Source organism: Archocentrus centrarchus, chromosome 13, assembly GCF_007364275.1.
Source record: "Archocentrus centrarchus isolate MPI-CPG fArcCen1 chromosome 13, fArcCen1, whole genome shotgun sequence".
NCBI classification, from domain to species: domain Eukaryota; kingdom Metazoa; phylum Chordata; class Actinopteri; order Cichliformes; family Cichlidae; genus Archocentrus; species Archocentrus centrarchus.
In genome coordinates, this window is record NC_044358.1 from 12329043 (window position 1) to 12344034 (window position 14992).

The following is a 14992-nucleotide window of genomic DNA, read 5'->3' on the forward strand; positions in this document are numbered from 1 at the left end:
TCTTCAAGTGGTCAAATTGATCTTACTGTAATAATTCTCATTAAGAAATCTTCAAATTTAAGTTTCAGTAACTATAATAGGTTATTTTGTATTATTTGTATTTATAGTTTTTGGAGCTCTGGTTTAAAATGGCCCTAATTTAATCTGATGCTGTGTTTCAGAGCTTTGAAAATCTTTGCCCACCTCATCACTGCATGTGTGAGTGTGTGTGTGTGTGTGTGTGTGTTAATGTCTTTAACATGTGTGTGTTTGTGAAAAAGCGACCACAAGGTTTTTGCAGTAAGAAACATTTTATTCGTACGCTTACAGAGGAATCATACATCATAGATGGCATCTGAATAAGAGGCTACTGTGATCATGCAGACAGTGAACGGCAGAGAGTGAGACGCAGCATGGAGAGAGACACATATCTGAAAACTGATCAACAAAGCAGCACTTTTTCTTATTCTTACACTTAAAGCTCTTTAAACAGCAACATTAAGCATCACCGGCTTCTCTCTGATGAAAAAGATCAAGTCTGGCAGTTGAAATGTTGGTTAAATGTGAGACAGACATCTGTTAGAGAACGACAGTAAAGTTGAAGAGCGGGTCTAAAAGACTGAGAACATCAGCATTTTAGCCCCGAAACACACCGGAGGAAGCCAAAAATGAAGAATATAACCTGCCGCATTAAACTATTGGTATTAGCAGTTCGTAGCTTAGTCTATGTATGTAATATGAACTCTGCTGCATAAAAACATGTACATCCTGAAAGAATTAGTAGCTGTGCAGCTGGAGATTCCTCCCATTTTCCCGGGCCGGTCTGGAGATGAGTGTATCTGACTCTGTTAACCGTTAACAAGCAGAAACGTGAACAGAAATCCTGGGAAGCAGTCAGATTAGCAGGCAGATTAAACGGAGCTGTGCTGATGTTACTGATTAACTGAGAGCGGGGCTGAACTTTCAGCTGTCAGCTGGACTGAGATCAGGGTGAGGATGTTTTTGTGAGACAATTAAACACACAAAAATGATGCGGCTTACAGATGAGCGACAAATATCCTGCATTTCCTCTGAAAGCACAAATGGAAGCTGAAGTTGGTTTAGTCACCAGCGGTTTTTGGACACTTCTGTATTGCAAAAAAACATCTGGATCAGCACATCTCTTGTTGAGTCACATGTTTTACTTTTCTAAAATAGAGCCAACTAAAAATGTGGGACACTGTCTCGGGATGTGGGACAGGGGGACAAAAGGTAAGGTGGGACACCTGGTTTAAAGAAAATCATCTGTTTTAGTAATTCTGGGATAGTTAATGTTATAAATGATTAATGAAGTCAGCGATGTTGGACCATGAGGGTAAATATGTGCAGCTCTTCCACTTTGGGGACTCTCACATGGATCTTTATGAAGCTGCGGGTAAAGTCACAGGAAAGACTTCCACCATCAGCTGGAAGCAACATCATGTGTATGGACCTGTTTTTGGCTCTGAACTATTAACCCTGTTTCTTAAATAAAGGCGGGTCTGTAGATCCGTTTGGGCATTGTGAGACTGTCGGTGTGAGTGTGACCTTTGGCAACCCCGTGTTACAGTTTAAGTGTTTGTGTGCCCGAGGTTCAGCTTTCATGAAGGCATTTCAGAATAACATCCACACTCTGTAGTCTTCCATCACCATCAGACTCTCTCAGGAGCCGCAGAAGAAAAATGTTTTGTCGCCTTCGGTCTCTTTTTAAGGATATATATTAAACCATGTATAAAAATATCTGTATGTCTCATTAATCTCCTTCACAGCTCACAGCGGTTGTCCTCGGTTTTGTAGCGGTCCATGATACTCAACACGTCCTCCAGGATGGACGGGCCCAGATCCAGGTTTAACCCCGCCATGGAGTCGGACCGCGACACGCCGGAGGGCGCCGTGAGGCCGGCGGGGTGGAAGACGGCGCAGGGCGACTCGCTGCGTTCGCTCCTCAGATCCTCGTTGCTCAGGCAGGCGTCGGAGTCCAGGCTGAGGCCGCGGCGAACGTCCAGCGAGCCGCAGGTCTCTGACAGTGAGTCCTCGGAAGAGCCCTCCGAGAAGGAGCCGGAGGAGGGGACGAGCCCGCGGATGGCGGGGGAGAGGGAGATGTCGCGGCAGGGCTCTGATGCCAGGCGGCCCACCACGCCGTTCTCACACAGGGACAGGGTCGGGTGCTGCTGGCGCTGCTCGCAGCCATCAGCCTGTTTGAGGCTCGCCCCGGGAGGGTGCTGATGGTTGTGGGAGGGGTCGTCCAGGTGGAGGCGTGGCGGTTTGGGCGGAGCCTGTTCGTGGGCGATGAAGACAGGCATGGAGATGGTGTTCTTCAGCAGGCCGCTGGACGAGTGCTGGTAATGGAAGCCGTTATAGGCGTAGCTGTGCGCGTCCTCCTTCTCGGTGAGGCCGTCGTCCAGGTGTCTCTCCATGCTGTGCGAGCGCGAGTGGCCGTTCTGCGTCCGGCTCATGGACGGCAGCATGTCCATCTTACCCTGCAGGAAGCCCACGTCTCCAAACATGTCGCCCTCGCCTTCGGGCCCCACGTGTGCGCTGTGACGCACGTCGCCCAGCGGGGGGCTGATCATGTCACCTGAGAGGACGTCCCGGAGCTTCAGCTTCTTTCCCTTCTTGGGAGTTGTAGTTTTTAGGTACATGGGCGTCTTTGCAGGCATTTTGATGGAGGCTCCTCAGGAGGATTGGGCAACAGCAGAAGTTCAGCTGAAAGCAAACACAGTGTCGAGTTGATAAGAAGCTCTCTCGGCTCTTTCTCTGCTCCCAGCTCAGTTATCCAATCTGCGTTTCTTCTTCCAGCGAGTAAACAAGTATTTAGGTCGGTCAGTGTAGCGATAGCAGCAACGGTGGTTGAGCTTCAGGCAGACATGTGACTCAGGGAGGGAGAGGAGAAAGGCCTTGACCTCAGATCAGCTCCCTCTGCCTTCCTCTCCAGCACAGAAAATCCATATCAAAGCAAACGTCCTCGTCTTTATCCGGGCTCAGGCGAACAGCACGAAGGGGATGAAGGCTCTGATCTCTGGCTGCCTCGCTGTCTGCTGCCCGGCCAGTCCTCAGAGTTCCTCACAAACTTCAGGAATGTGGCATCAAAACACTGGAGACCTGTGAGGAGACAAGAGAGCGAGAAGGGGGTCAAACAGAGGCTGGAAGAGACGGAGGAGGGAGGAAAGGCAGATAGATGGGACAGAGGGCAGAATGAAGGCGGGGCGGGGGATTTACGAGCCTTTTTTCAGAGAGCCGGAGGACATGTGAAGGAAAACACTCCAAGGATCCTCAGTGTTTGCTCAGAGGGCTCTGCCTGCCCCCAAACTGTGTGAAAATGTGTGACCGGAGGCCTGCAGGCTGCTCAGAGTCACGCATTAGTCTCGCGTTCCCAAAGACCGCGTTCGCTTCGTTAGTGGAAACACAAATTAGCACACGGAGACCGCTGCTTCAGAAACATCTGATGCTCCTGTCGAGCCTGATCACAGCCTGTCATCAGGAACAACCTGGAATCGTCTTTCCTGAGAAAGACACAGGAAACAGCTGAAGCCTGGAAATCAGATCTCCAGGTATTAAACTCTGTGCAGGTTTTTCAGTTATTATAGTTCATCCACAGTTTTGCTCCATCACAGCAGACTGAACCTTAGAAACCCTGAGGGCCACCTCACTAAAAACAGACACATTACAGATACTAAGGAAGTGTTTGGAGTGTGCGGTTGTTATGTCACACGCTGACTTTCTAAACTGGCACCTGCTCGTACACCGTGGGTACCTCAGAGCGTCTTCATCTCTGCCACACTGTGTCCTGTCTGCCTGCCTCTGCTGAACCTCTGAACGCCTCGCTGCTGGTTTCTGAGCGCTCCCCCTGTTTACACTCGAAGTGAGCATAAAAAAATGTAAAAATCACGCAGTCGTGATGTTTATCTTGTGGCTGCCCCCGCGGCCCTCCCTGTGTTCAGATAAAATCTGATGTCTGAGTCACGTCGGTGCCTCAGACTTAACTGAAAACTGTTCATCAGCAGGTTTTTGACAGATCTGAATCTTTATTTTCCTGCTGGTTTTTTTTAACTGTTATCAGATCTGATGATTTTGAAATGATTTTCAGCTGTTTAAATGCGTCCCTGCAGAATGATGGCATCACAGTGGCATCAGTGAGTGTCACAGAGGTCAGGGGTCAGGTCAGCGACACAACAAAGAAAACACGTTTTGTTTGTAGAAGTTGTAAAGTTTTAAAGACAGTTTGAAATGAATAAAGTGGAGCTCAGTTTGAGAGCTGAAGCTTCAGCCAGGTTTTTTTTTTTTGGATACGGGTTGCATCACTTCTTTAGGAATTCTTGGTGATCCGGTGGTTTTGCTCTGGGACAAACTCCCATCGCTTCATTTTTATTTCCTTCTTTTTGTATTTTACAGCGGCTCCGTCACAGGGACTTCTTTGGAAACCAGCATCACAAACAGCAGAATTTCAGGTTTAGTGTTTTTGTGTTGCAACATGCACCCCCCCCCCCCCCCCCCACCCCCCCACCCCCAGGGGACACGCTTTAATGAGGTCTGAGGTTTCAAAATACTGCTGGACTCAAAAGCTCCTCCCAGGTTACACCCTGGAATTAAAACAGACTATGAAAATTATTTGCACTGTAAAAGACACGAATGCACCAAATGAGTTTTGAGTTTCAGGGATTCAGCAAACAGAAGGAAAAAGTAATGAAGTTTGTTTTCCTGGTGTTTACAGTGATGACAGTGAGACTGAGACGCGGTCAGCAGCAATACTCGGGGAGGCTGCGGAGTTCAAACGATGCTCAGTTGGTACCAAAGGGCCCAAAGTGTGCTGAGAAAAAGACAGATGCTCTTCTGCATACCTCGGTTGCAAAGTGTGGTCACCTGGGTTACTGCTGCCTTCCTGTCATTCTCCTCTGCCCTGTGATTGGCTGATTAGTTGGTCGGGTGTACCTAATAAAGTGTCCAGTGAGTGTATATTTAAATTATTTTCCGTTCTGAAGGGAAGCGCTGAGTAACCGTCCCGGCAGGTGACTGAAATGGAGGAAGTGAGGCATTAGACCAGGTGGCACACCTGAATCATTTGCTGCTGTAATTAACTCAGCTCTGACACACAGTGCTAAACTCAAATCCTCTAATCTGTGATGAGCAATCGGTATGAAAAAACACAGACAGCTTCTGGTAAATCTGCCCAAAACGCTTCATCAGAGGGAAATCCACTCATTATTAATAAAGTGTTTACAGCCTGGTTAGCATCGGGCCTCTACGGAGGCCTTCCTGAAGAGTTTATTTAACACAAAACGATATTTATGTGGTGTCCAGAAAAGAAACCAAAGAGGTAGCAGAGTATGACCCAGGGTGGCTACTTTGTGACTGACGAGTCGCTCAGTTTGTGACGTCTAGTTGGAAAACGTGCTCAGCCGGAGGCTTCAAAAACCCCACCGGTGGGTGACATCACTTTAGCTACGTCCATGTTTACGTATATTAGGTATATGATTAATCTATGACAGTGTGACATGTTTTTTCATATCATCACCGTGTGTCTCAGAGGTCAGGTCTCATCCTGCACAGCAGTGATTAACTACTGTGGGTGAACAGAGTGGAGGAGGAAGTTCCTCCTGAATTATATTTACGAGGCTAAACAGTAAATGGGTTTAAGCTTGGCTCTGACTGATGAGGTGACAGCAATCCCGTCACATATCTGACTGAGGGACACATACCAGCTATCCCAGCTAAGGTCTGCATCAAACATGTCTGCTTTATCCTCCTTTGACACTGTAATGAGGACCATCATTCCCAAAATGAACTTCATGCTGTCTTCATGCAACTGAGACAATGAACTCATGAGGAAGGTGTTTACTGAGGTCATGAGGGCTGTTTTCTCACAGACGTCTCTATATCCAGACTTCTTTCTGCAAACAGAGAGTCGCCCCCTGCTGGACAGCAGAAAGAATGCAGGTTTAAGGCCCTCCCACAGCACTGTAACTTGGATGCATCCACTGGAGAAGGCTTCCTCTCCCCTCACTCAGCTCGCTGAATTGGACCTCTTGGCCGTGTTTTTTGGAGCATTCTTAATGATAAATAATGCGGGTCGTTATGTGGATAATTGTTCTGAGCCCATCCAGGAGGCCTGATGGGGGAAATGCCAGTCAGTGAGGTCTGTAGAAACAAAACAAGACACTGACCGCACATACACTCAAATCCAGGCTTCAAAATATGACGTCACCAACCCAGAGGTGACGTCACCATGACCACGATCCTTTATGCCTATTGTGCCAGCTGTGATTCTCTCGCCACGCCTCCAACAACACTTTGCACAAACACCTACGAACCACAAAGGAACAAAGACTGAAGACAGCTCCGTCTAATGTAAGACTCATTCAGAGACAGACATTAAGTTGTCAGCCCTCATTTTAACACAAAGGAAACAAATAGCAGCTGAATCCAAGCAAAGAAACACAGCAGGCCTGCTCTCATTACAGCACACAGAAACAACCACAACAATGCAAAGACCAACAGAAATAATAAAGGGTGGAGACATCTTCAGATGTTGAGAAACAGTTTCTCTGTGTTTTTCACAATATTTTTTATGGCTATGTTTGCTAAATTTGTCTCAAAGGGCCGGGAAAGGAGGCAAAATGATTTATTTTTATGTCTGCTCTGTTTCATGGAGAAATGTACTCTGATCTCCTGTTCACCTTGTTTAAGCTGCATATTTATATGAACTTTTGATAGATGGATCTCCAGCTGTTTCGTGGGCTAACAATCACAGTATTTACGTCACTTTGATGTCCTGATTGTGATCAGAAGCAGCTGAGGGAGGTGACTGCACAGCTGGGGGCTCTGCTCTGCCTGCTGTGGGGGGCATTTTGCGCATATGTTTGGGTCCTCCTGTAAATTTGGAGGAAGGGTCACTGCAGCAAGGCTGGTCAGTGTTTATGGAAAGGCTGATACTGAGGCCAGTCACTTAAAAACACAATGAGGGCTTAGGAGATGTTTCAGATTTAATCCTGAACTGTTTAAAAAATCTGGAAGAGTTGCTAAAATTATACCAATTAATTCACGATAAAGCTCGTAAGGCAATTACAGTTTAAATGTCCACTCCACCTAAAAAGCTCCTCCTAAAAAAAAATGACTGTAAAAAGGGGATTTACTCCAGTTCTGTGACCAGTACTCATCATTAGTTTGTGGGATGGGTACGGCCGCCTCCGCTCCTTTCTGGCTGATTGCCTTCATCCTGTAGATGAGGGCTCTGTGACCAGTCTGATTAGTATGAAAATGATATCGATGATATGCTATTCCTTTACAGCCATCAGATCTCGACCCAGCTGGGGGATTTTTGAGCCAAAGCTCTCCGCTGCCATCACCAAAACACCAAATGAAAACTCCTGCCTGTCCTGAGCTTTTTTTTTTCCTCTGATCTTAATTTGTCACTGATCGCATTCGTACAGTGAGGACACGTTTGTACAGGAGGAGTTACAAACACAGGAGGCTGTGCTGAGGACTGAAGCCACTGCAAACACAAAGAGACTCACACTGACGGGTGGGTCAGGCCTGAATGACTTAATACAAGATTACAAAGAATGCAATTAATTATGCAATCAGTTCCCAAAAGATTAGTCATTCAATCATAATAACTTCCTTCTTCACATAAAGACTGCAGTTTTTTAGTAGATGTCATCAGTACACACACACACACACACACACACACACACACACACACAAGTGTGTTTTGCTATCTTTGTGGGGAATTTCCATTGACTTCCATTCATTTCTACAGCCTAAACCTTACCTTTACCCTTTTCCTAACCCTAACCATCACATACCTAACCCTAACCCTAACCTAAACTCAATTCATACCTTAGCCCTAACTCTGACCCCTGACCCAAAAACAGGGTTTCCCCTTGTGGGGACAAGGTTCCAGTCCCCACAAGGAGCAATTGGTCCCCACAACGTAGTATACGTCAGGAAAATTGTCCCCACAAGGTATTATAAACATACGCACACACACACACACACACACACACACACACACACACACACACACACACACACACACAGCTTTCTAGTGTTGATGAAGCATGACCTGAATGTTTGTTGTCCTGGAGCTCAGCCTCGGGTCCTGCCTCACCACCACACACACAGCAACACCAAACGGACTGCCCTCCGCTCTGAGACTCACTGCTGACCACCAACAGGCTGAGCTGGGCACCACATACGAGGTGTGGCAGAAAAGTAATGAGACTGATTTTGTATTTACCAAAGTTTTTATTTTTTCAAACATCAATGTTATCCCCTTCAAAATAGTTCCCTTGGGCAGCTACACACCGATGGAGACGTTGTTCCCACTTTTGGTAGCAGCGCTGGAAGTCTTCAACCGGTATGGTCTTCAGCATGTCCGTTACACTCTTTTGGATGTTTTCTAAAGTCCCGAAATGACGTCCTTTGAGGACATTTTTCAGTTTAAGAAAAAGGAAAAAGTCACAGGGGCTGAGGTCAGGTGAACAGGGGGGCTGGGGAACCACAGGAATGCCTTTTGAGGTCAAAAATTATGTGACGGAGAGGGCAGTGTGACATGAGGCGTTGTCATGATGGAGCATCCATTTGTCTGCAATGTCTGGTCTCACACAAATGACCTTTTTTCTGTTCCTTTCAAGGACGTCTTTATAAAAAAACTTGGTTGACAGTTTGTCCTGGAGGAACAAATTCTTTGTGGACGATCCCCCTTCTGTCAAAAAATGCTCCATCATGACTTTTTCCTTTTTCCTAAACTGAAAAATGTCCTCAAAGGATGTCATTTCGGGACTTTAGAAAACATCCTAAAGAGTGTAACAGACATGCTGAAGACCATACCGGTTGAAGACTTCCAGCGCTGCTACCAAAAGTGGGAACAACGTCTCCATCGGTGTGTAGCTGCCCAAGGGAACTATTTTGAAGGGGATAACATTGATGTTTGAAAAAAATAAAAACTTTGGTAAATACAAAATCAGTCTCATTACTTTTCTGCCACACCTCGTACATATGTAAAGATATTCAAGCATTCGTCTGAGTTACCTCATCAGCGTAAATACGCACAGAGGGAGGAACTCCTTCAGACAGATGGTATTTCTTTGCATCACCTTTCCTGGAAGCAGGAATTTGGGGCACTGCTGATGATGCAATCAACCACAGAGGAGGCTGATCTAACGTCTGTTTCTGCTCTCAGGCCCACCAAACCGGACCGGAGCCACCCACGAGTGCTGTCATCTTCCGGGATAAACGCGTACACGCCTGAACGCACGACGGCGCGGCTCCTTTCTTTCTCCGCTGCATCGCGCGTATTTGCGCTCAGCAGGCGTCTGTTGACAAAAGCATTTTTTTCTCCTCCGTTAATCCGTTTGTTTTTACTGTGTAAGTAACGCCGTCTCCGTCTGTCATCGGGCTCTTTTCCACACACGGGTTTCACGGTAATACAGCTTGTGTCTGAGAGTTAATGGTGACTTATTTGGGTACATATTCAGCTTGCTTCTCGCTGTCTGAGAGCTCAGACTTACTCCCCAACGCGCTCCATGAAATCCAGGAGCATTATAATCAAAAATAAAATGAAAAAAAATGCTCCCGGACTCCAGCAAACTTTCCCCTCTCTCCCTTCACGCCTGTTATGTAACTGCAGCCTCTCAGATCATCCCACGTCCTCCTGAAGCTTTCCTGCAGTGGAGCAAATCTTAGCAGTCTAATCCACACAGGCAGCCAGAGATACGGCGGCTCCAACCACCTCTGACCGGCCCTCAAAGCTTCTGTTTCGAAGTATTAATAAACTTTAGTTGTTATCGGTCCGTCTGTAGCAAAAATAAAACATCAAACTCTTACAGTGAGTGTCTCCTGGCTTCCTGTGATCTCCACGCTTCGGTAGTAGATAAGAGAGCAGCACATGTAGCAGTGATGTGTTTTAAAATGCTGTGATACATCTCCATCAGTGCCCTCCCTGTCTGGGGGGGGGGGGATGTCTGATCTGACTCCTTCTGCAACACTTAATCTTCTTAGAAATTAGATCATCACGAACCCAGCTGGGAGAGACTGTCCAACATCGCCTGAACTGTCACTGAGTCAGCGATGACTGGTGGATGAAATCAGAGACTAACTGTCCCCTCACAAAGTATTTCAAAATTTTAAAAAACACCTTTTTACGTTGTTTATGGCGTCGGGAGCCAGAATAATCTGTTGGCACCTTTATTTTTAAACCCCGCTCCGCTCCTTTGGAAAGCGCACTGCGCACGCAGCGCACGCTGAACCCGAAGGGAGTGTCTCCCAGAAAAAAACCCACGTTTATGTAGATACATAAAATCTCACACCAGCTCGTTTCCCTTCTTTTTCTCATACAAAACTACAGCAACTACAACCACAAACCAACAGCTGACCACAAAAATAACTACACACACACACACGCACGCACGCACGCACGCACACACACAAAGATAAAATAAAATAAAGTGATTCGTCTGTGATATTTACCTACAGACTGACTCCAGACATCCACCGAAAATAAAGACACGCTTCTAGTTTGGTCGTAAGATCCACGGACTGAGAGCAGCAGGTAGAGCTCTCGGTGCGGGTGATTCCTGTCTGCGGAGCTCTGAGCACACAGTAAACTCTGCTCCTCTTCCTCAGGAGGGGTCAAGTCTGCGCACTGAGCAGAGCGGACTTCCGGTTAGGATTACCAAATTAAGGTCTTCATCCACGCGCTGTGGCATTTTATATGAGCCACCTAAAATCTAAAAGCAGCCTTCAGCTCTACCTTTGATAATCCGTTTACACGATCTGAAAATCTGAATATTCATCAATAAACTTGTATTTTTAGGTAATAAACATCATTTAATGCATTTTACTCAGCAGAGCTTATATTATGCAAAAAGTGTGTGCTTTTATTCTAAAGGACACAGTTTCCAGCTTCCGGAGCAGCCACCGTGACAGCAGCCTGTCACATGTAAATCCTAAAATCAGCATCAAAGGGAAACTGCTGAGACACTGAGGTGATGGAGCACCGCTGCAGCCTCTTTGATCTACAAGTGTGAAACCGTAAAAGGGCAAAGGTCAAGTCAGGATGTAGTTCTTGGTTTGTGACTAATTTACTTCTGAGGTAACTTGTTCAGATTTAGTTGATCAGTAATTAAATGATCCTCACTGCTGTTTTCCTCTGCAAGTGAAGCCGATAAGTTCGCTTTAAGCAGCCCGTCAGAGAGCTAACTCACTGCTGATCTGATGTGACAGACGGGTGGAGGTGATGAGGGTGCTGTTCTTTAAATTGATTAGCAGCAGGCAGAAACCACAGACCTGCTGCCAGCCTGGTGCCGAGTGATTCAGAAGCCAGAGAGGAGGTCTCTGATGTCTCACCAGGCTTTGTTCAGTGTTCATGCAGGCAAACATGGGGAGACATCTGCAGAGCTGTGAACTGCATGTTACATGACTGAATCTGCTTCAGATGAACTTTATGTGCCTTTGCTATGAAGTGATCCCAGTGAAAAGTGAAAAAATATCTGAAGTTTATGCTAACGTGCCGTATCCTCCTGCAGCAGCAGCAGCTGTTTCTAGGTCAGTCAAATAAACATTTGTCCTGTTGTCTGCACACAGTTATAAAGCCTCTGCTTTACAGGGAATCATTAAGCATTTTAATTGGCCTTCAATTTATTTTACTGCTGGCTCGGTCCTGCTGGAGCACAAAATTTGGAGGTGCAGTGTGGAGGCCCCAGCAGGATTGGTGCTGGGCGTAATTGCTGCAGGGTAATGAGGATTCAACAAACGGAGAATGCCGACGTTTGCTGTTCACAGGTCAGATTGCAGACACGTCTTGTTTACAGCTCCTGAAGGATGCCTGCAAGGCAAATTAAACCCATTCCCTCTTTCCTGATCCGCTGGAGCGTGCTCTGAGGACCGCCGTCTTTTCCACTGAAGCGGCAGCATGCAATAAAAACATACACGTGCAGAACAACCTCCAAACCACAGGAGATGCTACTTTGGGGTTTGAGGTTTCAGGGTGTTCATTTCTGGAATCTTCTTCCATGACACACAGGGGAGCAACAAGAGCCTCACAAGTTCAGCAGCACTTAAAAGTTTCCTGTGAAATTCCTTAAAGCAGCACAAGCTGAATCACGCTCCTTATCTGCCTCACTCTCTGTTTTATTCTCACTCTCTGTCTGCAAGTGTTTGAAGCCGAGAGGAATGTGTAAACTAGATAAGCAAAGAGTTACACAACCTCCCTGAAACGTGTGGTTACATCACTGACCAGCAAACACACTTTTATGACATCGCCTCAGTAATTAAAGATGTAATCAGGGCAGTATGGGGTGGGTCTGTGTGCAGATCCACCAGACCACTATCATTTGTCTCTGCCTGACAAACACGCACACACTGCGCCAGGCGAGCCTCCAGCCCTCCAGGTGCTGCCCCATGCTGAGACCCCCTGAGAGGCTGGTGTTTCTCCTGCTCTGAAGCAGAGGGTGGAGGTTTGTGTCTGCTTTCACTGACAGAGCTGAACCCAGAGAAGGAGCACAGTGGGTTCTGCTAAAGCTGTTCATGAGCCATGTGCTTGAGCAAACGCAAAACAACTGTTACATTAGATACAGAAATATGAATTACTTTCATGTGACGCATTCTGTTTTGTGTCTATAGTTCATTAGTAACAGAAACACAATTGCAGGAACAGGGAAGAAGGTTGTATTTCCTCTGTAGCGTGGCACCGCATCGGACCTGGCAGGCAGCACCGCGGCCGAGGCCGACCTGTTGGTTATTTTGCAAGAGACACACTCTGCCAGGTGGAACTAATCTGTCCCCACGAGACACAGATTTCACAATAAAAGAGCCGGGATTAAGAAAAAGTTCCAGTGTTGAGTCATCTCAACACTCACTTCCCAGAAAGACTTACACACAGTTAAATTTCCTCAAAACTCATTTAACTGTAGCTGCATAAATATTCCATATCTGATATAGCTGTGAACATTTTAAGGCCGCAGTTTTCTGGGTTAGTTTGGGGGATTTATTGCTGTGTAACGAATGCTGGTATGGAGCTCTGTGCCGGTTATTATTTGTCTGTCTTATCTGCGCTCATGTCAGTTTATCTTTTTCATCTGTGTCAGCTTCCTAAAGTACTGCAGATAAACCCTTAAAAATGTCTCAGCCTCGCTGGTCCTGAGCCTCACGGTCCAACACGGTCCAGCGTGGGCGTGTATTTCCATTTCCCAGAGTCACAAACAGCGTACAAAGGAGACACCGAGTGACCTCACAGGCAGGAATTCTGGGAATCTGTGCGCAAATGAGTCTTCATGTGTTTCCATTTAGGCAGCAGCGAGTGAAGCGAACTGCAGCTCCTCGAGGCAGATCTGAGAGGAAGAGGGCGAAAAAGAGGAAAACAAATGCTGGAAAGAACGAAAGAAGAGGAAGAAAGTCTTTAGATGAAGGAACGGGAGTCGGTGACACTGACTCGGCTGGAAAAGTTCATGTTTACACATTTTTGAAACAATACTATTAAAAGTCCCCATCATGCTTTAATAATTTAATGCTTAATTAGTCGCCTTAAAAGACCAAATTGGTATATTTTAAAGAAACACACAAACACACACTCATGCGCACAAACAGGAGACATGAGGAAGCACTCAGCACTGTTAGTGATGTGGTCACCGCTTGTATCTTTGTGCGTGTCTCTGATCATTTTGAGGATTTTCATGCTCATGTGCTCATTTTGGTTGTGTGTCTGCAGGGAAGGTGATGTCCATCATTTTGGTACAGATGGAGAATATCTCAGCATCCATCAGAGGGTTAGGAATTAGATTTTATACCAACAGGAGATTAAATCTATGAAATGTTGGGATTTTTTTCCTCAGCCGCCAAAAGCAGGTCAGGCTAAAATATGTCAAACATGTACGGACAGGTCCAAAACCAGCATGCTCATAGATGCAAATCCAGCCACTCAGCAGCCACCTCTGTAACACCTGTGGGCATTTTATGCATTTAATGTTTCTTCAGTGATTTCCACTCAGGAGTCTTTCTTATATTGTCTCTGGCAAAAAGACGCTGTTCACAGACAACATAGCCTATTTTATTTTTATCTTTATTTTACCAGGTGAAACATTTGAGAAACACTTCTCATTTACAAACAAAGCCTATTAACCTTTTATAGGGCAAATGGCTGTTTGTGGTGATTTCCCACAACTTTCATTTTCATGAAAGTTACCAGATTTGGTTCTTTGCTCAGGACAAAGAACCAAATCTGGTAACTTTGACTTTGATTTTCTTCATGAAAATGAAACTTGTTGAAAGTCGCATGTCCTCCGATCACACTCTAAGGTTGAAATTTAGAATTTCAAAGTATTGCAATAAGTGGCCCATAAAAGGTCAAAAACTTTGATAAGTAATAAATAATTTTTCACAAAGCGCCATCATTACACTCTAGTTCACAGCCAGTGCCAGCAAAGCTAATTAGCCTGCAGTGAAATCTATAGGGCCTCGCGAGAGACTGGCAGCCTGTCCAGGATCTACCCCAACTTTCATTGATTGATGGATGGATGGATGGATGGATGGATGGATGGATGGATGGACGGATGGATGGATGGTTGGACGGACGGATGGATGGACGGACGGACGGACAGACGGATGGACGGATGGATGGACGGACGGAGGGATGGACGGATGGATGGACGGACGGATGGATGGATGGATGGATGATGGATGACAAAAAATGACGTGGGCTTCATAGATAACTGGCAAAGTTTCTGGGGAAAACCTGGTCTTGTTAGGAGAGACGGCATCCATCCCACTTTGGATGGAGCAGCTCTCATTTCTAGAAATCTGACCAAATTTATTAACCCTCCTAAAAACTGACTACCCAGGGTTGAGACCAGGAAGCAGAGTTGCAGTCTTACACGCCTCTCTGCAGCTTCTCTCCTCCTGCCATCCCCCCAAAACCCCATCCCCATAGAGTCGGTGCCTGCTCCCAGACCACCAAAAAACAAAGCTAAAATCAGCAAAAAACTATTTAAGCATAAAAATT

General features: G+C 46.1%; 1 protein-coding gene across 3 annotated transcripts; it reads right to left on the reverse strand.

The window, feature by feature from the left end:
* Nucleotides 1–260: 260 nt before the first annotated feature.
* LOC115790887 (cdc42 effector protein 3) lies at nucleotides 261–10616 on the reverse strand. 3 transcript variants are annotated; one of them, XM_030744890.1, is made up of 2 exons: nucleotides 10465–10616; nucleotides 261–3099 (listed from the first exon to the last, which is right to left on the reverse strand). In XM_030744890.1, exon 2 carries the CDS (start codon nucleotides 2655–2657, stop codon nucleotides 1761–1763), a length of 897 nt encoding a protein of 298 aa, XP_030600750.1. In that variant the 5' UTR covers nucleotides 2658–3099; nucleotides 10465–10616; the 3' UTR covers nucleotides 261–1760. The 3 variants fall into 3 exon arrangements, with proteins under 3 accessions (XP_030600750.1, XP_030600751.1, XP_030600752.1); XM_030744891.1 differs by lacking the exon at nucleotides 10465–10616 and adding an exon at nucleotides 9823–9939; XM_030744892.1 differs by lacking the exon at nucleotides 10465–10616 and adding an exon at nucleotides 9028–9100.
* Between the last annotated feature and the right edge of the window lie 4376 nt (nucleotides 10617–14992).